General features: G+C 45.5%; 3 protein-coding genes across 8 annotated transcripts in view; 1 reads left to right on the top strand and 2 right to left on the bottom strand.

Moving 5' to 3' along the window:
• Positions 1-18,271, bottom strand: part of Phf12 (PHD finger protein 12) — a 44,838-nt gene extending 26,567 nt beyond the window's left edge. The window contains exons 1-2 of one of the 2 annotated variants that reach the window (XM_013503419.1): positions 17,626-18,271; positions 16,799-16,980 (exon numbers count right to left, since the gene is read on the bottom strand). In XM_013503419.1, coding sequence (XP_013358873.1) covers positions 16,799-16,980; positions 17,626-17,691 — 248 coding nt within the window. In that variant the 5' untranslated portion in view covers positions 17,692-18,271. The remainder of the gene's footprint in view (positions 1-16,798; positions 16,981-17,625) is intronic. The other variant, XM_005402698.2, reaches the window with a different exon arrangement.
• Positions 17,047-22,579, top strand: part of Pipox (pipecolic acid oxidase) — a 96,525-nt gene continuing 90,992 nt past the window's right edge. Inside the window, exon 1 of one of the 2 annotated variants that reach the window (XM_013503421.1) lies at positions 17,047-17,501. In XM_013503421.1, coding sequence (XP_013358875.1) covers positions 17,484-17,501 — 18 coding nt within the window. In that variant the 5' untranslated portion in view covers positions 17,047-17,483. The remainder of the gene's footprint in view (positions 17,502-22,579) is intronic. The other variant, XM_013503422.1, reaches the window with a different exon arrangement.
• Sez6 (seizure related 6 homolog (mouse)) overlaps positions 21,265-22,579 on the bottom strand; it is a 45,173-nt gene continuing 43,858 nt past the window's right edge. The window contains exons 16-17 of one of the 4 annotated variants that reach the window (XM_005402699.2): positions 22,450-22,552; positions 21,265-22,336 (exon numbers count right to left, since the gene is read on the bottom strand). In XM_005402699.2, the coding sequence (XP_005402756.1) occupies positions 22,256-22,336; positions 22,450-22,552 (184 nt within the window). In that variant the 3' untranslated portion in view covers positions 21,265-22,255. The other 3 variants (XM_005402701.2, XM_005402702.2, XM_005402700.2) reach the window with 3 other exon arrangements.

Genomic DNA, 22,579 nt, shown 5'->3' with positions numbered 1-22,579 from the left:
TGTTTTTTAAGAACCTTTAGTAGTTCCCTTATTTCTGGGGCACACAGTGAAATATTGAGCAGGGTACCTTCATTAACCTCAAGATCAAGCATTTCCTTCTGTATCAGCCAATATAGTTATTTATTGAGTTCCCACTCCTTATCGACTAATGTGCTAGTTACCGCACTGGAGAGTGAACACAAAGTAAACAAATGATCTACCCCATCAAAAACATTACCTCGGAGAGAGAACCAAAGTCATTCATCCACTCAAACATTTCCTGGAAACTTATTTTGTGCTAGGCAATGTGCTAAGTGCTAGGATTTCAGACACAGTCCTTGCTTTCAGGAATCACAGGGTAGAGACAAAGTGAGAAGGATACTTATTAATGAGATCATATAAAATCAATTACAAACTGATTCTTACCATATACAGAAGACCCATATAGGTCACTTGGCATCTAAAAGTGATAATGGTCTTTCCCCTATTGTTGTAAGTCAGAACTATTTAGCAAATGGTAATTCAACCAATGATCCTTTATTTAATTTTTTGGATTTTTTGGGGAGACAGGCTCTCGCCATATAATGCAGGCTGGCCTCAAACTCTCAGGGATCCTCCTGCCTCAGTCCTCAAAGTGCTGGGATTACAGATGTGCACCACCACATCTGGCAACTGATCCTTTAAAAACAGAGAAGTCATTGCTTTTTTAAAAAAGAGCTTCATGCATGCCAGGGAAGTGCTCTATCATTGAGCTCCATCCCCAGCACCAATGACAGGGAATTTAAGAGTTTTATTCATGGGGTACAGGAGAAAGCCAGTTTCAGAAGCAGGTTTAGTTCTGCTTTTTTTTTTTTTTTTGCAGGCTGTATATTAAATCCAGGGCCTACAGCACATTAGGTAAACAGTCTATCACTGAGCCTGACCCCCAGCCCTTTCTATTTTAATTTTGAGACAGGATCTCATTAAGTTGCCCAGATGGCCTTGAACTTGTGATCCTGTTGCCTCAGCCTCCTGTGTGGCATGGATTACACAGATTACTACCATGTCTGGCTTCTTTCTGTATTTTGATATACTCTTCAATAAAGGGATGGTTCTGGGAATGGGAACATTTTTCTTAGAATGTATGTTTAAGTCAATCTAGGGGATAGTAAGTAATATTTAAACCTTTAGCTTCTTTCTGTCTATATCCTGGGAAGACAGATCCTAGAATAGTTGTCTTGGTACCTGAACTGGCTTGTCTTGAAAACTGGTAGCTCTTTAGCTATCATGTCAAGGTCCTCTATCTTCTGGCTTCAAAAGAATTATGGCCTGCAGTGGAGTAAGACAGCCACTTTTCTCTACAGAGAAGGGAATGTCCTGTGAGGATGGAGCTCTTGCAGAATATCTTCACTGGTGTGGTTACGTTTCCTTCCAGATCATTTGTTAAAAAGCCCTGGTCTGCAATTCTTGGCCAGAAAGCAACTGTTCATTGCTTTCCAACTTACTATTTATTTTAACCACTACCTGAGATCTTAAAGACATTCTGTTAGCTATAATGTAGTTCATAATAATAAAGCTCAGAATCTTCAGAGATTGTACATACAATTGAAGGATATGCTTGTCAGAGTTTGGTGTGGCTTTCTGTGAGGCCAATAAGGGCCTACAAACTTACCACACACCAATTAGGAAGCTGGTTAAAGCCAGGTGTGGTGGTGCACATCTATAATCCTAGAACTCTGGAAGGCTGAAGCAGGAGAATCATAAGTTTGAGGCCAACATGGGCAACTTGGTGAGACTCTGCCTTAAAAATAAAAACAACTGGGGATGTAGGTCAGTGCAGGGAGTGAGGGGATTTGATGAAGACTACTTAAACATTTTCAAAACTAAAACTTTTAAATTTAATTTAATTTATTTTTTGGTCTTTTTGAGACAGGGTCTCGCTGTGCAGTTCAGGCTGGTCTTGAGCTCACTTTGTAGTCCAGGCTGGTCTCAACTTCGCAACAATCCTCCTGCCTCAGCCTCCTTTTTTTGGTCTTTTTAAGACAGGGTCTTGCTATGCAGTTCAGGCTGGCCTTGAGCTCACTTGGTAGCCCAGGCTGGCTTTGAACTCGCAACAATCCTCCTGCCTCAGCCTCCCAAGGGCTGGGATTACACGTGTGTATCACCATGCCTGGCTCTTTTTTTTATTTTAAAGAAAAAAAATAAAATTTCAAAACAAGATGATAGGAGGATAACAATGGTTAATACACTGCATATTGTTGTCTTTAAATTAGTTACTCAGAGTACAAGATATTGGCATTTAATTATCCAATCTTAGTATAAACTTTTCTTTTCAATGAACTAAGAGAAATCAGTAGGATATCATATAGATATAGATATAGATATGGCTTTTCCCTTCCTTTTCTCCATTCCCCCATCCCACTCAACACTAAAACTTCTGGGCCAGGGATATAGCTCAGTGGAACAGCACCTGCCTGGCAAGTGCAAGGTCCTGAGTTCGATTCCTGGTACAAAACAAAAAAAACCTCCCAACATAAAACTTCTCAAAGCCAGCCTCAGCAGCATGACTGCTGACATATCTAGACTCCCATAAACAAATCCAACTGGGCCATCTCTACTTCTCAGAAGAGTGTCTACTTGTAGATTGGTCTATTTCTTGAGTCATATGGAGAAAACCACAAACACACTCCACAGCCCACTGTAGTGCCTGCACCAACAGACCCCTCTGTGTCAAAAATTAAATGATCCCAACTCACAGCCAAAGGATATAGTCCAATTTTAACTTAGAATGCCTCTTTCATTCACTGATAAGGCTGCAGCTCAATACTGCAAGTGGAAGATATTGGTAGTTGTCATGGTTCTTCCCTCCCTAATTAAAAGGATCTATTTCAAGTCCCACACAAATGTGGTTGATCTGTGTCTAACCTCACTCATCTCCCTCGCCTGTTAATACATGTGAATCTGCACAGCATTAACATTTACTTCAGATTTAGTCACCACCAGTGGGACCTGTTGCTCCATAGTACCGTATTAATTATCCATCCAGTGCAAGCAGTTTTTCAATATGGAACTGGAAGGGAGAAGGGGGAGGGGAATAAGAGAACAAAGGGAGAAGGGGCAGAGGTAGAGGGAGCCTTGAAGCAGAAAGGCTGCCTTTTATTTCTGAGACCTGTGCGTGTGCATTTTACAATATGCAGTTAAAAATGGTGTCCAGCTCTGGACTTTTTCTTTAAATATGTGAGATTACTGATAATGTGGCATGCAACTGTCCATCTGCATTGTAAAACTTGAGCCAGTGGCAGCCAGAGAGACACGAAAATCTCACTCAAATTGAAAGTGCTGGAATATGTCTTAGTACAAAAGGAAACAAGTGGATAAAAAAAAGTACACACTATTCTTCCTGAGCAACCAAATACTTAATGAAAATACTTAACAAGAACACTATGCAAACAGCGCATCTGCACACTATCTACCAACAGCCTTTCACACTTGGGTTCTCTTCTAAAAGAGGTCAGTCACATGAACTGTTAGGGTCTCTCCTGTCAGAACCCATCATTCTCCAGGAATCACAAGCTCTCCAGTCATTTATGGTAGTTTCAGTTAAAATAAAATATCAGAGAAAGATTTAACTGCCTCCACCATTATCTGTATGTCCCCTGCCTTCTTTGGGTGCGGAGGGGGGGTTGTTGAGCAAGCACGGAGCAGTTTTGATTTTTAATTTCACAGTTCATGGGTCTTACCTATCCATATGAGGTCCACTACTAGATCAAAACCCTGCAATTATATATAGTGGCATTGTGCAAGACCAACAGCAAAAGACAATACAGTACATGCTCAGAAAGGGCCTACTCTCCTGCTGCCCTAAGCCAGCTCAGAATATTGGTACTAGCCAAAACAGGGAGGGAAGATGATTGCTGACCACAACCATGCTTTTGTGCCTCAGCCTCCAGGCAGCCATCTTGATCTCCAAAGGGACCTACACACCCTTTAGAAAAGAAGCCATGGTGGCACATGCCTGACACTTTCGGAGGTTGTGGCAATTGAGCTCAGCCTGCACAACTTAGCAAGACCCTATTTCAAAATAAAATACTAATTATAATTTTAAGAGAACGCTAGGATGTAGCTCAGTGTGAAGGTTCTGGGTTCAATCCCCAGTACCACCCCAGCCCCTAAAAAATGACTTTTGTAAACTAAAACAGACTTATGTCCTGGAATAGCTAACTAGGAAGTATTGGGTAAAATTTAGTTTAAAAAATTCGAGAAGAATTTAAATTAAAAGCTATACCAATATACTTACAGTGTATGGTTTTTTGAGGGACAGAATTTAGTAAAATTTAAATGTCAGCAGAAGCAGCAAACTTCTTCTAGACACCACTTGTGTGGCTATCAGCTTTTATCTTCAAGTATGGCTACCTTCAAAGGCAGGGAAGATGGCCAGGAAGTTCATGAGTACCTGAACCTCAATCCCTTACTCTCTTTATCCTAGCTACTGACACCAATATAGCTAATGCCATAAAAGTACATAAGAAGTACAAGGACTGCTGTTTTTTTCATGCAAAGCCTCAGTGGCAGTGTTGACAAGGAAACCAATGAAGTGCCAGGCCACTACAAATGCCTCATTGAGAAACTCAGCTAGTTGCATCACTCCCACAGGCATATAATCCTTTCAAACTAGCTGCCTGTGCTCCAAAATTTTATTGCTTTCTATGTAGAGCTGGCTTGTGGCATTCTCCCAACAAAGGACACCTGGAGAAGAATGTTACAAGTTAGTACAGCGAAAGAAGGAAGGAGGGAGGGCAGTACACCAACAGTATACCACCTGTATGCCCCTGGATGTTCTACAAGCTGAGTCTAGGGCCACAGGGCTTGATCTATCACAGGCCTGGCTTGCTTCTTGTGATCCTGGCTTCTCAGCAAGAGAAGATGGACTGCACGCAAACATTTAAAAAAAGGGGCTCATTTCTTCACTTAATGAAAGATACTGAAGCTTACCTACTTTGGAAAAGGGCCAACATTTCTACCTCAGTAGTCATTTCCTAATACTCCTAGAGAATGTTCCATTGGAAGAAGACACAACAATTGCAACAGTGTATTCCATAAGACTCTCAGAGGTATGGAAAATGCTATACTACTTTGCTGCCAAATTTTAGTGCGCTATCAAGAGGGAAATAGCCAAGCTACACCTTTGGAGAGGGGGCAGGGGCGGAGTACAGGGCATTTAACCTGGGGCCTTGAGCATGCTAGGCAAACATTCTACCAATGATCTATACCTGTGGCCTCAGGCCACACTCTTCTTAAAGACACAGCTCATAAAACTGGGCCAGTTTACAGGTGTTGAATCTAAAATTCTATAAAGGAGCTTGGCGTGGTGGCACACGCCGGTAATGCCAGCACTCACAAGGCTGAGGCTGAAGGATCAATGTAAATTTAAGGCTAGCCTAGATTACACAGTGATCAAGGTCAGCCTGAACTACACAGTGAGACCCTGTCTCAAAACAAACAAAAATAAATACAATAATAAAATTCTATAAAGGATTAGAAAATTAAAAACAGTAACACCTTTATTTAAAACTTAACTAATCTAGAGAGCAAGTTTCTACTTAACACTACTCAGCTGCTTTCCCCTAAAGAAGGATTTCTGTTTCATTTACCCTCCCCTATTGACAGAGTCTATCAAGAAAGGTGGGTAGATAATATTATTTGGGCCACAAAAGCATAAAGCTCATTCCCTCCTCCTTTTAGCCTTACCCTCTCCCAACCCCCAGTTCTACCCATGAACTTCAAAGTTCCCCGCCCTACAGGGCTGGAGTAATCTCCTGGGCATGCTGTCAAACTGTGCTGTTGTGGTTTGATGCCACAGCTAAGTGCCGGCTTGGGCTTCCCAAGCCTTGCAGTTATACCCCCAGTGACCTATTTAGGAGTTGAACATAATTCTCAGAGATAAAGAACCATGATTTTTCCCTTTGCCTCATTTTTTCTTTTAGACAGTTCCTAAGCAAAGAACTTAAGATTTACATGTATGCATACCAACAGTAACATTTGAAGAAAGCCCTTAAGACAAGAAGCAAGCATACAAGCCTTGGATGTGAGTTATTTGCCACAGCTTAAATAAACTGCAGACACTTTTCTTAACACACAGCTTACTTCAACACCAACAAACCACAGCCTGCAAAGATGTCTCATATTGTAATTTAGGTGTTTCCTTTGGTACGATAGATACTTTTGCTAAGTCAGAATAGCTACGCCAGGCAAAATCCCGAGGACCACAGAGAGATACATCAAATAAAAATGATAAGGCAAAACAATGTTTTAAAAAAAGCCAAAATGGCCGGTGATGTAGCTCAGTGGTATAGCATCTGCCTGGCAAGCACAAGGTCCTGAGTTTGATTTTCAGCTAAAAAAAAAAAAAAAAAAAAAAAGCCAAAACGAGTGATGAATTTCATCCTACACTCAAGATGATGCTTTCAAAAAATGCAAGCAAGATCAAGTCAGATGTAACCAACTTATTCAGACACAGTGAGATTAACAAAGTATAATTTTCATAATGTTTTCAGACAAATAATTGGTGACAGTCAACTGAAAAAGTTCACTATACAATTTCCCTCTAACGTTTCCAAAGCTTTGTTTAAACTGAGAATCAGCAAAATTCTAGCTGATGGTTCAGTGAATGTGAGAATTAAAAAGCTCCTAGCTCATCACAGGAGCCCAGGGCTGATGGGAAGAAAAGCAATGGCAGGTCTGTAGTGCCTGATTTCATAACTCATGGGCTTATCTGCACTCAAAGTTTTGGGCATACACTAGCTTCTCTGCTTTGCTTTGTACAAATGCAGACAGGAGAAAACTATTCAACATCTGCTTGAGTCATAGTTGAATAAAAACTCACCAGTGTGATCGTGTTGCCACAAACAGGGTTTTAGATGGAACACTAGCCTCCTAGTGATTACAAGGCTCCCGCATCCCTGCCTAGAGGTGAAATGATGTCTTTGGGCTGTGGTTACAGTCAAATCCCACTGAAAGTCCTCTCTTGCTCACTCAAGTTTATTTCAAAAAGAGCCTCATGGAGACACCATATCAATAGAAAAGACTGATGCACTAGGTTCTGGCACAGAGTTTCTCCTTGCCCCATTACTCTCTGTGTCATTTGTCCCATCAAAGCTGGGAAACATTTCCTGGGAGGTAGCCTGCATAATTTGCCAGAAAATGAGAAGGACAAAAATGAAACACTGGGCTGTAGATATAGCTCAGTGGCATAAGCGCCTGCCTGGCAAGCGCAAGGTCTTGAGTTCGATCCCCGGTACCGCAAAAAAAAAAAAAAAAAAAAAAGGAAAGCCAAAGTGATCAAAATATAGGGAAGCAAATGTAAGTAAGGGGAAAGAAGTGTTACCTTGTGTTTACATTAATTAAGGTATCAAGCCCTTGGAATAACTGAGATATCATTTTTGTAGCCCAACTATTGTTTATCTCCACGTCTCTCCTCTGTAATACCACTGGGTATCACACAGCAGTGAGAAGGGGAAAGGGACCAGCCTCTTCACTTTCAAGTAATTTAGTGAGCATTTTATTCAGTGTAATGATGATCAAAGGGAAGGAAAAGTAGCTCGGAAGAGTGAATCAAGTTTTCATTACTTGGTTAAGGATGTAGCTTAATGGTTGAGTACATGTTTAGCACACACAAGGCCCTGGGTTCAATCTCCAGCACCACAGGAAAAAAATAAAAAGAGTTAAAAAGCTTTACATTACTTAGACTATTTCACCAAGCTGCAAGGTGCATTAGAATTTGCTAACTGGCTGGGCGTGGTGGCGCATGCCTGTAATCCCAGCACTTGGGAGGCTGAAGCAAGAGGATCCTTGTGAATTCGAAACCAGCCTGGGCTACAAAGTGAGCTCAAGGTCAGCTTGAACTGCATAGCAAGACCTTGTCTCAGAAAGACAAAAAAAGATTTGCTAACAGCACCTGGCATCATTCTGGGAGGCTGAGGCAGGAGGATCGCCCTTGGGCTTGAGGCCAGCCTAGGATAGTAAGCAAGACCCTGTTTAAAATAAAAAAAAAAAAAAAAGACTTTGCTAACTGTGAATTCAACTGCTCTACACAGCAGTCAAGTTCCTTCTTGCTGATGGTTCAAAAATCAAAGATTTCCCTTTTTATGAGTGTCTATTGTATTCCTCAGCTATTGTCTTCCGCACCAATGTGCTAAAACCTCATCTCTGTTCTCATTTGTTGAGACCTAGATTTAGAAATAACCTTATGCTTAAAGGATGAGGATTCTGATATTTGGAAATAGCAGGTAGAAAAAGGAGTCAACTTCTCATTTTTAATTGCTTTCAAGTCACGGGAAAAGCAGTGAGCCAGTGACCTGTGCATGCGTCCATGGCATAGTGACAAATCTGTAATACTGAAGTGCCTTTCTAAAATTTGGTCTAGAATGTGTATCAAATACAATGTCCTGCTCTTTCAGGAAACTGGCAAGAGACAGCCGTACTCCTGTACTGTGTCTCTTGGGAGGCTAGTATTATGTAGAGGTGCTCTTCTAAGTATCACTCTTTGAATAGCAATGCAGCTGGTCATGTTGTATTCCCTGGAGCCTCAAAATCAAAGGAGCCCCGTGGAGGGTGAGAAACACAGGTGCCTGTGCTGCATTACCAAAGTAAGGGCCACTAGAAGCCCAAATAGAATATTTTACCAGGGTGGCCTACTTATTTAACCACACATCCAGGAATTGTGTATGTGTTCAGGGTGGGACAAGAAAGTTCAGAGATGAATTTCAACATTCTTATCAACAATCTGAAGCATACAACATTCGCTTCATCTATTTTCTATTACTTCTCACTTGTAGGAGAAAAGATGTCTTTTTTTTTTAGATAGGGTCTTGCTATGCAGTGCAGACTGGCCCCAAACTCACAGTGATGCTCCTGCCTCAGCCTCCTGTGTGCTCCAGGTGTGCACCACAACACCCAGCCAAGATGTACCTATTTCTGTTAAAGGCAAGGCATCTGCATTTCTAGGTAGCAAAAATCCTCCTGGGAACATCAAAGCTGACTTTCTTTTTATGAGTTACACAAAACTTCAGGTAGACATTCTCTATACTATTTACTACTATCTAGGTTTACAATAAAGATACACATAAACAGGTGAGCATGCTGCAGTATATAAACAACTTTTTGATCTTTAACTGGGTTCAAAAGACAGCACATTAATTGATGTCAAGTTATTTCTATCCCAAGCTTTTACCTATCAAGCCAAAGCAATTAAATTTTCCTTCTTGGGCCAGGGATGTGACTCAGTGACAGAACACTTGTCTAGTATGCAACAGGTTTTGGGTTTGATTTTCAGCATTGCAAAAACAAACAAGAAACCTCAAAACCTTTCTTAAAGTAGAGGCCTCCAAGTGTAAGAAGTGCCTGTACACAGAATTTTCTACTGTGGCTGCTGACTTTTGGGTGGGCATCCAGCTCTAAAGGCAGGTGGTGGTTTTTTAATATGTGCTCTTAACTTCCAGTCTCAGACTCTCTATGGTAACTTTCAGCCTTAGACTTCTTGGCTAGGAAGATTCACCCAGAAAAGTTGAAACAGTAACATGCCAAACCATACTGCGAGGTGCTCTTCACAGACATGTACCATCTTGACTGGATCTCACAGAAGAAACCTTTTACTCATAGATAATACAGGCATACATATTAAACTGTGCTTAAATCAACTATATTTTCTAGGTAAGAGTTAAAAAAATAGGGCGAGTAAAAAGGAACCCCACTCACAAATCATATACATCTGACAAAGTATTTATATCTAGAGTTTTTACCAGTCAGTTATTTATTTATTTAGTCTTTTTGAGACAAGGTCTCACTATGCAGCTCAGGCTGGCCATGAGCTCAACTCACAACGATCCTCCTGCCTCAGCCTCCCCAATACTGGGATTACAGGCATGTGTCACATCCAGCTCACCAGTCAATAATTAAAAAACTCAAATAACTCAAAAATGGAGGATCTGAATACACATTCCTCTAACAACAAAAAAATACAAATGACCAATAAACATATGAAGAGAAGTTTAATATCATTAGCCCTCAGGTAAACACAAATCAAAACCACAGTGAGACCTCACTCCATGCCTATTAGGATAGCTTTAGTCAAGACAGATAACAAGTGTTGTTATGGATGTGGAGAAATTGAAACCCTCATACACTGCTAGTGGGAAAGTAAAATGATATAGCTACTTTGGAAAAGGCCTGGCAATTCTTCCTACAGCTTAAACATAAGAGTTACTAGATGACCCAGCAATCCACCACTGGAAAAATGAAAACTCACATTCACACAAAAACTCTCATCCAAATGGTCACAGTACTGTTGTTCCATTATTCCATTTACCCATCAACTGAGGGACGAATGGATAAACAGAGTTGGTACACCCAAGCAATGGAATACTGTTCAACTGTAAAAAGGAATGAAGTACTAATAACTGCTAAAAAGCCAACCTTGAAAATGTTTAGAGTCCCTTTAAGTAATTTTACATATCACTTGTACTCTCTCACCAGAGCTTAACAAAAATCAGCTTTAGCCAACGCATTGTAGTGACTGCTACTACTTGAATTCTCTTTCAGTTCAAGTTAAGATAATTTGTTGCACATTCCTCTAATGTGATTTTTTGGGGGAGGGGGAAGATACAGTATCTCACTATACAATTCAGGTTGGCCTCAAACTCCTAAGTGGTAGGATTACAGGCATGCATCCCATCTGAGGCTTTAACAAACAAACTCTTGGGGCCCTGCATGGGGACCCAGCTGCTCAAAAGGCTACAATCCCAGTTAACAGTATGTGGGTGCCTGAGGTATGGGTATTGCCAAGTTCAAGACCAACCTAGGCAATTTATTGGGACCTTGTCTTAAAATAAAAAAAGTGCTGGGTATAGTGGCACACCCACTTGATTCCAGAACTCAGGAAGTTGAGGCCAGAAGAGCGCCACAAACTCGAAGCCAGCCTTGACTACATAGTGAGACTCTGTCTCAAAACTGCCCACTCAAAATTCAAAACATTAAAATAAAATGGGAGGCGGGGATACAGCTCTGTGGAACAGTGCCTGCCTGGCACGTGTGAGGTCCTGAGTTTGATTCCTGGTACCAAAACATAGAATACAATACAATAAAATGGGATGGGAATACTGCTGAATGTACAGCACCACAGGTTCAATCCACAGTATTACAAAAAGCACACATACAAAAAACTTCTAAAGGCACAGAATTAAAAACAGACCAACGTGAGCCAGGTGTGGTGGCACACACCTGTAATCCCAGCACTCTGGTAGGCTGAGGATCTTTGCAAGTTCGAGACCAGCCTGGGCTACAAAGCGAGTTAAAGGCCAGTCTGAAGTGCATAGTGAGACCCTGTCTCTAAAAAAAGGACAAAAAAACCCAAAAACCAAAAAACAAAACAGACCAATTTGAATCTCATCCTTAGATTCAAATGAAAGTAGTACATTCAAATATATATTTTGCCCATTTGCACCTATAAAAATACACAAGTCATTTACAAAGGCCAAAATCTGTCCTAATATGTTAGCAGAGCCCGTTCGTAAGGTACTTTGAGAGCCTTAAGGAGCAGCAGGAGATTGATGAGATTATAACTGCACCCCGCCTTTCACCGAGTATGTTAATTAACTTTGGGACAGGCCCAAAATTAAAAATTTCCCACAATAGTATCACTAGGTATTTGCCTGAAGTTACACAAAAACTGCCACCTTTTAGGAGTATTACTTCCTTTCCAACATTTAACATTTCTAATATTTCCTTTCTCTACCCAAGCCATTTGGGCCACAAATATACCAAATTTATTTTTTTAAGGGCATGTCTCACTATTTTGCCCTGGCTGTCCTCCAGTTTCTGGGCTCAAGTGATCCTCTCTTGCCTCAGTCGGACAGGATAGGAGTATTTGGAACCACAGGCTTGTGCATGCCCCCTCCATATATATCTACACAATATATAAATGTTTGCTTGCTTTTGAGACAGGGGTCTTACTATGTAGCCCAGACTGACCTGGAATTTTTTATCCTCCTGCCTTAGCCTAGGCACTAGGATTATAGGTGTGTGCCACCATGCAGTTCCTTTATTCTTATATATTTAACAATGATTATCAGGCTGGGGATGTAGCTCAGCTGCATAGCACCTACCTGGCAAGCCCAAGGCCCTGAATTTGATTCCTGGTACCCAAATAAATAAATAAACAAATAAATATAAAACAAAAACAAAACAACAATTGAAAAACAAAACAAAACAACAATTGTTCTTTATCTTTGATTTTTTTTTTTTTTTGGTACTGGGAAGTGAACTCAGAATCTAATGCTTGCTAGGCAGGCGCTTGTGCCGCTGAGCTATATCCCCAGCCTTGTCTTTTATCTTTGAAGTAAGACACTTTTGAGAAGCACTAGCCTCACATTTAATTTAGTAAGTATGCACCTATTTGGGTGTGGTGGTACATGCCTGTAATCCTAGTACTATGGGAGGCTGAGGCAGGAGGATGGCAAGTTTGTGATTCAGCAAGATAAGGGATCAAAACAAAGAGAGAAAAAAAAAAAAGAAAAAGGGATGGAGACGTAGCTTATGGGAAGACTCTGGCTCAATCCCAGTACTGAAGGCAAAAAAAAAGGCGTACCATTTAAAAACAGTATGGCACATCTAGGTTGCAGTGGAATATAGCAAATGCGAAACAAATATGCTTCCCAAGTGCCAGGATTGCAGGCATGTGCTACCAAACCTACTTACTGTATGATCATTTTACCACTGCTGGACAGGGTGAGAGGAAAGATTTCAGACATTTCAACCCCAGCTCTTTAGTACCAGGCTTCTAAACATTTATAATGTGAAAACAGCCGTAAGATGTTAAGTAAGTGTGTTTTAACTCATTATGTTTGATATCAGTCTACAGAGGAGGTAACACGCACAAAAAAACACCTTCTTACAAGTTTAAACAGCAAAGACTTCCTGTATAAAATCTATTTGCTGCTATTCTATGTGTGAAACCTTTGTCATGACTCACTGAAAATTAAATATGCAAAACTCCAAGCTGAGCTTAGTTTTGCCTGTGCACAGAGACCTTTTTACTCTCATTCTTCGAAAACCTCATTTTGGATCTTGCTGCCAACACCAGAGAGGAAAGCCGGCCAACAATTCCAAATATAACATGCGGAGGCAAATGCTACAGAAATCTGTCTGACGGGAAGGGACCATGCTGAGGTCTGCTGAGGTAGATGTACTTCTCAATCAGACTGTTTTGGTTGTCTGTTTAGAGAAAAATGCCACCAGAAAGCAATGAGGGTACAGCAGTTTCCTGTCAGTCTCATTCCTGATGCCCTATAGTAGTCAATCAGTGACAACAAACCTTCCCATCTCAAACAAAAGGATAGGTCAGAGACAGCTAAAGATCCACTAAGTATTCTTTTTTTTTTTTTTTTTTTTTTTTTTTTTTTTGAGTTAGGGTTTCACTGCAGTTCAGACTGGCCTTAAATTCACTTTGTAGCCCAGGCTGGCCTCGACCTCTCAGCGATCCTCCTGCCTCAGCCTCCTGAGTGCTGGGATTACAGGCATGGACCACCTAGCAGTTCCTCAATTTTAATTCTTTGGTGAGGTTATAGTACTCAGCAGAGGACAATTCATTCCCTAACCCAGAAGGTCATAACAGAAAACCAGGAAACAGGGCTTCCCATCTAATCAAGATAGGTGTTCCTCTAAACAGTGCACTGGCACCCAAAAAAGACTGGACAATTAAAACAGCTTATTTGACCAGGCACTTCCTCTAGCAGTTTATCTTAGAAAAATCCCCTGTGTCTTGTGACCACGTCACTAAGCTTAGGAGATAAAGTCTGCCTCAGAATCACTTCTGGAACTTTTTACTAGACCCTGTTCACAATGAGACACACTAGCAAGGGACACTAAAGACTGAGGATTTGTGTCACAGAACTCTGAATGGAGAAATATAATAGCACTATAATTATGACCTACAGCATTTGTAAAATTCCAACTTCACTCTTGTACACGAGGGAAATTATCATTACTCTGTTATTTAAATAATTCAATCTTAGCCAGCTGAAAAGGGATGCAAGAGAAAATAGAGATATACCTCCCAATCTCACTCCCCATATGTGGTACAAGTAAGCAACAATAAGGGCACACTGATAAAAAGGCACACAGGAAACATTAACTGCTTGATCTCACTACTCAGATTGAATTGGTTAATGAAGTACGCAAGTGGGTGTGTGCCTGTGATACTGGGGATTAAGTTACATCTCCAGTTCTTTTTATTTTCAGAAAGGGTCTCCTTACATTTCGAAGGCTGGCCTTGAACCTTCAATCCTCCTGCCTCAGCCTCACCAGTAGCTGGGATTACAGCTGTGAGTGGCTGCAGCCAGGTTACTTTTGTTAGAAGGCAGAAAAGTGGGATAAACCTTACATACTGAATGAAACTCATCTAGGCAATTCCTATTTAAAAGACTTCCTGCCTTTTCACTAGGATGTTTTGTGATGTAGATAATAACTCAGCTAAGTCAATGACAACACTGAGTACTGACATATTCAAAGGGAGAAATGAAGATGTGAAACAAGCCCCTACCTCATTTACTACAATTCTCAAATCTAGTGCCAGTTCCCATTCATGGTCTAGCAGGAAAAAAGTCAATGAAATGCACAGACCGGGAAAACCTGAATCTCATCAATAGCTCAAAGTCCTACTTCTGCTTCCAGCAAAAGCAGAAACTTAGCTGCTGCAATTTGACAAGACTCAGACTTATCTGATTAAAAATTTAGAGTTTAGATTTTAGGGTTTAAAAACCCAATCTCACATAAAATAGCACATTCTTTCCATGCCTTAAGTTTCTAATAAACAGCTTCAACATTGTTAAACAAATGAGGTTTTAAAAAGATAATACAGAGCTTATCAAATGCTCACTCAACGGGGGGAGTCACTAATTTGGGTCAATAGCCATTTCATCCTGGGGTAAACTAGTAGTCCATAGTAAATCAGATCTACAACACAGTCTTACTAAATGTATCAAACAAGCAAAAATAAAACATGCAAGCAATTGGGTATAACCAGTGACACAACACGCTCAGGTACAAATCTTTCCTGTGCTCAAGAAGAGCAAAGGAAACTTGCCCATAGATATTTTCTTCAGATGGGTCACATCTCACAGGAAGGACTAAGAACCACACCTTTATTGCTGATATTAGTCATTTCATAATAAAAATTTAAAGGCCAGCAGCAAAGCTCCCTCCAGGATAATAATTTTTGTTCCCCGTAACATTACAAGCCAAGATGTGGTACCGTCCTGCGTGAAAGTATCTTCGGAATGGTAATGGGAGCATCCCACATAACTTCTGACCACAGACTTAATTTGCCAGTATCAGCCATCTGTCTAATAAGTGTTCCAAAACCTGTTATTAATACAAATACAGTAAGCACTATTCCACAAGCCAAGAGACAGAACGTGAGAATATAACTGTTGACACCTTAAAGAAAATTAGTGTTGTTTTTTTTTTTTTAAATAAGAGCTAAAAAATGCAACATAAATGAAAAAGAAAGCCCATCGCAACAAAACAAAAAGGGTGGGAACAAACAGAACAGGTAGCTCTCCGTCTTCTCTCCAGCCAGCGTTCAAATGCCTGTCTCAGTCAACTGTTGCTGAACAACAGAATAAGACCCAGCGAACAAGATGCAATCTGGGTTCGCTGCGCAGATGTGGGATTTTTGTGGCAAGCAGGGTGATTTCTCAGGAGAAGATGGAGTTTAAACTCTGCCGGATTGTTCTGGGCTGAGCTGCTAAGGAGGATCAAGCAGCGGGTGCTCAACCCGGGTTCCTCCCTCTCTCTCCTGGGTCTCTCCCCTCCCCTCCCCTCCCCTCACATTCAGTAAGGCGGGGGTGGGGAGGGGAGTGCACGGCTTTTCAGCGCTCAGCTCCTTAAAAAAGCCTTTCCGGAACCACCGCGCATAACCCTTCCCCGGCAGCAAAGAATTTTGCGGCAAAGGGCTCGCCGATCCAGAGCGGAGAAGTGAAATCAGCGCCCAAGGGCAATTTTAATTGTCTAACCTGGCCCGATTTCCTAAGAGGCAGAGGCACGGGAGGGAAGAGGGAGGAGGGAGGTAGCTCCAAGAGGCAACAGGGGGCAAGCGGAGGCAGAGAAAGGCACCAAAGTGGCAAGATCCCAGCCCCGGTCCCCGAGGAGATTCTGCAGAAGGGACTCTGGGGCTGCCCCCACCATTCTCTGGGAGACGTTTGCAAATCATATATGCAGCCAAAATGGCGCTGAGAATAAAAATATAATTTAAAGGCAGGTCGCCATATTGTAAACAGAGAGGCAAAGAAGAGGCGGACTCGAGACACCCTCCATGATTCCCTCCAGGGCCGCAAGCGCAGGGTCGCAGGGCTCTGGACCAGAGCGGCCGGGAGCTCCGTGCACCCACCCTGAGGAAAGCCTGGCGGCGTAAGAGCCCAGAGGGCGGCGGGCGCGCGGGCCGCGGAGCCGCACAAGGCCCGGAGCTCCTCCCCTTCCTCCCCCGCCACCGCCGGCAGCACTCGAGCGGCTCGGTCCCGGCTCCCCAGCGACTGCTAGTCTCAGATGGGGTTCGTCTCATTCCGAGTAATTCCCACCCTGGGGTCCGGACCCACCGGCTGCTCCTCCCAGCAAAACGGCCGGATCCCGGCAGACATCCGGGGGCGGGGAGGCGCTCGGCACAGCAGCTGCAGAGAGTCAGCTAGCGGCTGCAAGCACCCCGTTATTTTGGCAGGCAAGGGCAGGCTGGGTGAAAGAACGAGCCGACGAGGGTTCGCCGAGGGGCTCCAAAGGGGTCCCCAGACCTTACCAGCACTGGAGGTGGAAGGCGGCCGGGCAGTGGTCGCAGCACAGGAGATCTCCACCTTCCTTGCAGCTATCGCAACTGTCGTGGTTGGTGGCCCTGCCGCTTCTCCGGGGCTCCTTCTCGGGCTTCCGACTCCGCTTTTCTGTTTCGTCCGACTTGGGGGGAGCCAGCAGAGCTTGGATTTGCTGCACACACATACAAACGGTGTGTGTGCATACTCGGAGCTCCCGGGCGATCCTTCGCCCCCCCGGCGCAGCTTCTCCGTCACCCACCCCTCTCCCCCCTTTTGTCCTTCTTCCTCCCATCCGGACTGCTCCCAGAACCTCTCAGCCCCCAGAACCAGGGGAAGCGCGCCCCAATCGCGTTCCAGTAGCACAACGAGGACAGCTTCTTCCAAATGGGGAGGATCAGGGTAGGGGGATGGGGCGAGGGTGTGCGGTTCCCTTCTCGCCACTTCCTTGTATGGACAGTGGGGGACTCCAAAGCTCGGCTCGGGAGAGGCCCGAAGCCCGGTACCCGGACGTGCTGGGGGAAGCACAAAGGGGCCGACAAGAAGGGGGTGGGGAGGCCCGCCGGTGCAACGAGATGGAGTGGGCTGGAGCCTCAGGAGAGCGAATCGAGGGCGGCGGGTAGGTGAAACTGCTGCAGACGACCTCAGAGACTGAGCTCAGGCCCCCAAATTGGAAAGATGGGAGGAAAAGGCTGGGTAAGGAAGAACCCCCCCGAATCCCAGGCCCTTTGGCGCTTCGAGCTTGGGGCCCGCTTTGTGGGGCGGAGGGCGGAGGTTCCCTCCCGGCGCTGGAGAAGGGGATGAGGAGGGCCACTCTTACCTCCATCAGCCCCCCCGACGTGTCCAAGTCGTACACGATCGTCTTGGTCTCCATTTTCTCCCACATTCATCCACCTCCCGGGCTGGGCGCTCTCTGCTCCGGCCCCCCCAACCCCGGGGGGAGGGGGGAAACGGGGGAAGGAGGCGCTCCTGACCCCGGCTCCCCTTCTTTTTTTCCAACACGGGTCCCGACTTCTTCGCCCTGGCTCCCCCCCACCCCCCGGCCCCCAGTCCCTGGGACGGCAGCGTCCTCCCCACGGCCGTGAGGGGGGAGCGGCCCCTCAGCCCGGCCAGGAGGCTGGTTGCACAGTGGGTCCCGGCTCCGGGGGTCGGGCCTTGGCGGGGCCTAGTCCCACGGGCTAAAGCCGGTGCTGGCGGCCGCTGGTTCGGCCGGGAAGGCGGGCGGGCGCTGCCATCCCGGGGTTGGGGGGATCGGTGGGGGGGTGAGAGGTTAGGTGAGGTTGTGGTACGTGAGGTGACTGGGGGGAGGGTGATGGGGGGTGGTCCCCGGGCTCCGCCTCTCGCCGCCGCCGCCGTCTGCGTCCCGGCTGCCGCGCACTTGGCGCAAACTTACCGCGAGCGCCCGCAAAGCCACCCGCGCAGGCGCCCCGGGATCGCCGCTCGCCGCGCGCAACCGCAGTGACAGCCGGCCGCAGGGCTCCCGCGCAGCCGCGGTGAGGGGGTACCCCCCAGCGCGCAGCCGCGCTGGCATTCGTCTGGAGCCCCGAAGCCCCGCCTTTCTGCCCTGCGCCAGCGTACTGAGCTAAAAGGGCGGGACCAGGGGGGCTCGCGCAGGCGCCTGGAAAAGCTCGTAGGGGTCATGGCGCAGCCGCAGGAACCCGGGGACGCTTCATCCATTGGTGTTTGTGTGTAGACCAGAAGGACTCTGTTCGTGCGCAGGCGTGTTGTGTGTCCTTCCCTCCCGCCCCATAACACCACGGCGGGCTCCCGCGCAGGCGTATTGACACTTGTAGGCCCTCACAAGAAAGCTGCTTCTTTCGCCATTTTGGTAATGGGATAAGGGTTACTAAGCTCTTGGAGTCCTCAGATACAAGCAGAAAGGAGCGAGGTGTGGTGTTGGACGGAGCTGGTAGGCTGTCGATAGCGGCAGTATTCACAAAGATGTTGTACTGGACCATTTGGTTCAACATCAGGTGTGGCTGGGCGAGGCCGCCATATTGGTAAAGAGAAAAGCCATTGCGACAAAAAACGACGCTTTTGGTGGCGGGTAGGGTAGCTGGTGTTCCCACTTTCCTCCCGCTCCCGAGAGTTAACTTTAACTCAAGCATCTGTGCCTTGAGTGGTGATGGCACGGTGCAAAGTTCTGCCTACCCGTTATTACCCTCTCTTGACCATTGTCCCTGCGAACTGCTCTTTAAAAGGAATCCAGAGGCCGAGAAACCGTAATCCAGACAACGCCCTGCTACCTGCCTACATTGGACTCTAACTCCCAGTTTGCAATGCGCAAGGGAGTTCAAAGGGCGAACGGAAGCGCATAGCTCCTTGGGAACAAGAATTGCGACAGGTCCGGTGGATTATGGGAGTCGTAGTTCCGTTTGCGTGCGATGTACTGTAAGACACGATGGACTGGGATTAGCCTGCCAGAAAGGGAGCGTTGAGCTGCCGCAGTGCATACTGGGGTTTGTAGTCTAATGCCTTCATCGCGAATTCTGGGCGGGGATTCATGCTTGTGTTCTGGAGCCCGCTCCTCCCTTTAGTGCCGTCCTCAGGTACTGCTCTGACTGTGGATGAAGCAGTGGAGGAGAAAACTGCATGGTTGGGCCTCATACTAGGGATTTAACTGACGTTGTTTGCATGTAACTGTGTCCTGCCCACTTTTAATGTTATGCCACATTGCATTCTCAGGGTTGTAGAAGAGGAAAGGATGTAGAGACCACCCGATTTAACTTCTTCATTTTCAGATGCAGAGAACAATGCTTTGCGTAGGTCACATAGTGAATTTATGGCAAGACCTAAGAATGATTATAGGCTGGTTACTGTCTGCTGACCGAGAAATGGTTGTTGTTCCTTCTTTTTGGACAATACGTAAATCAGGTAGGGTAGGGATGCCAATGTGTCCAATCTTGGCTTGTTTTTCTGTTTTTTCACTTTTTTTGATAACCCTCTTAGCCCCAGTAGACTGTAGACGGTTATGAGCTAGAGATGTGACCTTCAGAGAGGGTGCTCTGAACTAGATTGCTTGTATGGAAGAGGCCAGAGGTTATCCCTCCTGGGGCTGCATTTTATGCCACAGGCCCTCAGAAGTTGCAACCTCATGCGCCCTTTTTCACTGGCTTCTTTCTTACGGCTCAGAGCACAGCTGTGCTGCTGTGTCAGCCTGAAGGCATTATGGAGCAGAGAAGGAAGCCCTTGGTACATATCCAGTGAGCAAAGCTTTGCTTTGATTAACACCATCAGTTGCACCTGAGATCAGGAACAGGGAATAGCTAGTGATGAAAATAAGACGAGGGTCTATTGACAAGTGCCCTGGGAGGTAACCACACCACACACCTTCCTGCTGAAGCTTAGAGGATGAGGTTAGTTCAATGAGGGCAGGAGTCGGTGCCACCTTGGAAAGCTCCAGCCCGGAATGTTCAAGGGGAATTGGGGAAAGCAGGTGGCATACAGATGCCTTTGGAAGCGACCTCTTGTGGCTGATTTAGGCACTTTGTTCTGCCAGAACTGGAGCTTCGAAAGATCCCTCAAAGTGGCTTGTGTTAGAGCCACGAGTTGGGCTGAACTTTCGGTCAGTACCTCCCAGTTACAAGACTATAGGAACAGAAAGTGCTAATTGCTGTTAATCTTCCTTTGTTTCTCTTTCGATACTTGGGATCGAGTGCAGGGGTGCTGTACCACTAAACTATATTCCCAGTCTTTCAATTTTTTTTTTTTTTTTAATTTGGGACAAGGTCTCACCAAGTTACCCAGGTTGGCATCCAACTTGCAATCGTCATTCTTCAGCCTCCTGAGTAGCTAGAATTCCAGGTATACACCACCATGCACAGTTTGGTGCTTCAATTTTTATCAGGGATTTTTGTCACCTGGCTTTGGAGTTGCAGGAAACTCCCTGTTTCCTGCCTCCTGCTCTTTCTCTAGAGAGCATCCATACAGGAGACACCTCTAAACATGGAGTGTGTATTCTGGGCAGATACTTTCATCTTAGGCTCTGAGAGTCATAGGGAAAGGCCAGACTTAAGTCGATCCTGCATGGCCACCTTTTCCCAGAGCCCAAAGAAACTTAGGCGCCAAACTCTTAAGCTTCATTGCCCCTGAGGAAGAAAAGGAGAGATGTGGCAGGCTTCCTGGACCTTGTCAGCAGTCCAGTAGCATTGAGAAAGGACTTGGCAGTGTGCCAGCCTGTAGTTCTAGACCTGCCAAAGAGGAGGAAAGGAGGCACTGGGGTGGATTAAGAGTTGGATTCCTGGGTTCCCACACTCCCATAGCATGAGCCACCGGGGTCTCTGTTGCATTGACCCATTGTGGACAGTGGTCCCTGTTCAACTGGCTATAACTGGTTTTTAAATAAAATCTAAAAATGATTGATTGGTTCTACATGCCTTCTGGTCCTGAGGTCTATAGCCCATTTATTTACACCTCCCTTCCCTCCACAAAAGCACCATCCACTTGGCAATTACTTGATTTTTTTCAAAAAACACCATTTTAATAAGGAAACAACAGAAATAAAAGATTGTTCTCTGGCTGGAGCCCAGACCCCATATAATACATTATATGTACAAAGTGGCCTTCAGCCAGCCCTGGGGCTCTCTCCATTGTTCCATGCCAAATTTCTGGGTCTTTGGACCTCTGCTCCTCTCCAGAATATACCTGCCCATTCCTTTTCTGCTAGAGGATAGTGGCAGGAGGAGGGACTGGTGGGAAAGGGAGTGTTTGTAAGAGCCAGGTAAACATCAGAGGAAGGTCTCCCTCTCATCAGGGTACAGGGCTGCTAGGGAGCAGTGGGGTATCCTGCTTTGGTGTGGAGCATGAGTACCCAGGGAAGCCCAGTCCAAGCTTGGGGTAGAGACTCTGAACCCCTTTAGGGGCCCTTGGAATTATTGCCTCTACCAAGTAGGAGCAGGAGGCAGCAACGGCCACTTCTGGGGCTTTAGAGACCTCCATGAGGGACTGATGTTGGCATGCTAGAACTACCCCAAGGTCACCATTGAGAGCGGTTTTGGCCACTGGTGATGGTCCTGTAAGGAACACCCTGGTGCAGTTTCCGCCACCACCAGCCTGGCTAGAGTGTCCTACATGCCAGGGCTGGATAGTGGCCACATGGAGAAAGGTGCTCCTGCTGTGCCTATGACTCCCAGGCAGGAGGGTCAGGGCATGGAGGAGGGTCAGGAGGATGCTGGCTGTTGATGATGTGCTCCAGCTATGTTCTACTCAGTCAGGTGCCCCCTGACTTGGACCCAAGGACGGGCCCTAAGTGGGCAGTGGTGCCAAGAAAATAGGCCATGATGGGCACTGCAGGCAGGGAAGGGCACAACTTCATGAGGGATTGGTGGCATCTCTTCCCAGGTGGTATATACAAGAGATGGAGGGACAACAGAAAGCCAGGAGCCCTGCTGCTGGGTCGAGATGCAGGGCTGAGTGAGCTTCCCCAGGCTACCCCCACCTAGATGGAGACTTCATATTCTCTCATCTCCTGCAAAGGAAAGAGACTGCTGGGAGTTGGAAACTTGCATAAGATTTGCCAGGCCACAGTCCACCTTCCCAAAGAAAAGGAAAAAGAGAGGCTTTGGTGGGACCCTCAGGGATATCTGCCCAAGGGAACAGAGAATTCAGTGCCGGACAGGATGTCAGGGCTGGCGTGGATACTTACTCCAGTCTCATAAGTTGGATTGTCAAATGCTGACTCCACGGTGATGCGGTTGTAAGGGCGAGGGCGTGTTCGGGGCAGCTGCAAGGGGCTTTTCCCCTGAAGCCTGTGGGGCAGAGGAGCTTGTCGGTCA

This window comes from Chinchilla lanigera, unplaced genomic scaffold (assembly GCF_000276665.1).
Source record: "Chinchilla lanigera isolate Chin_1 unplaced genomic scaffold, ChiLan1.0 scaffold00080, whole genome shotgun sequence".
Classification (NCBI taxonomy): Eukaryota; Metazoa; Chordata; class Mammalia; order Rodentia; family Chinchillidae; genus Chinchilla; species Chinchilla lanigera.
Note: the sequence above shows the minus strand (reverse complement) of the source record. Positions and strands in the feature narration are given on the sequence as shown.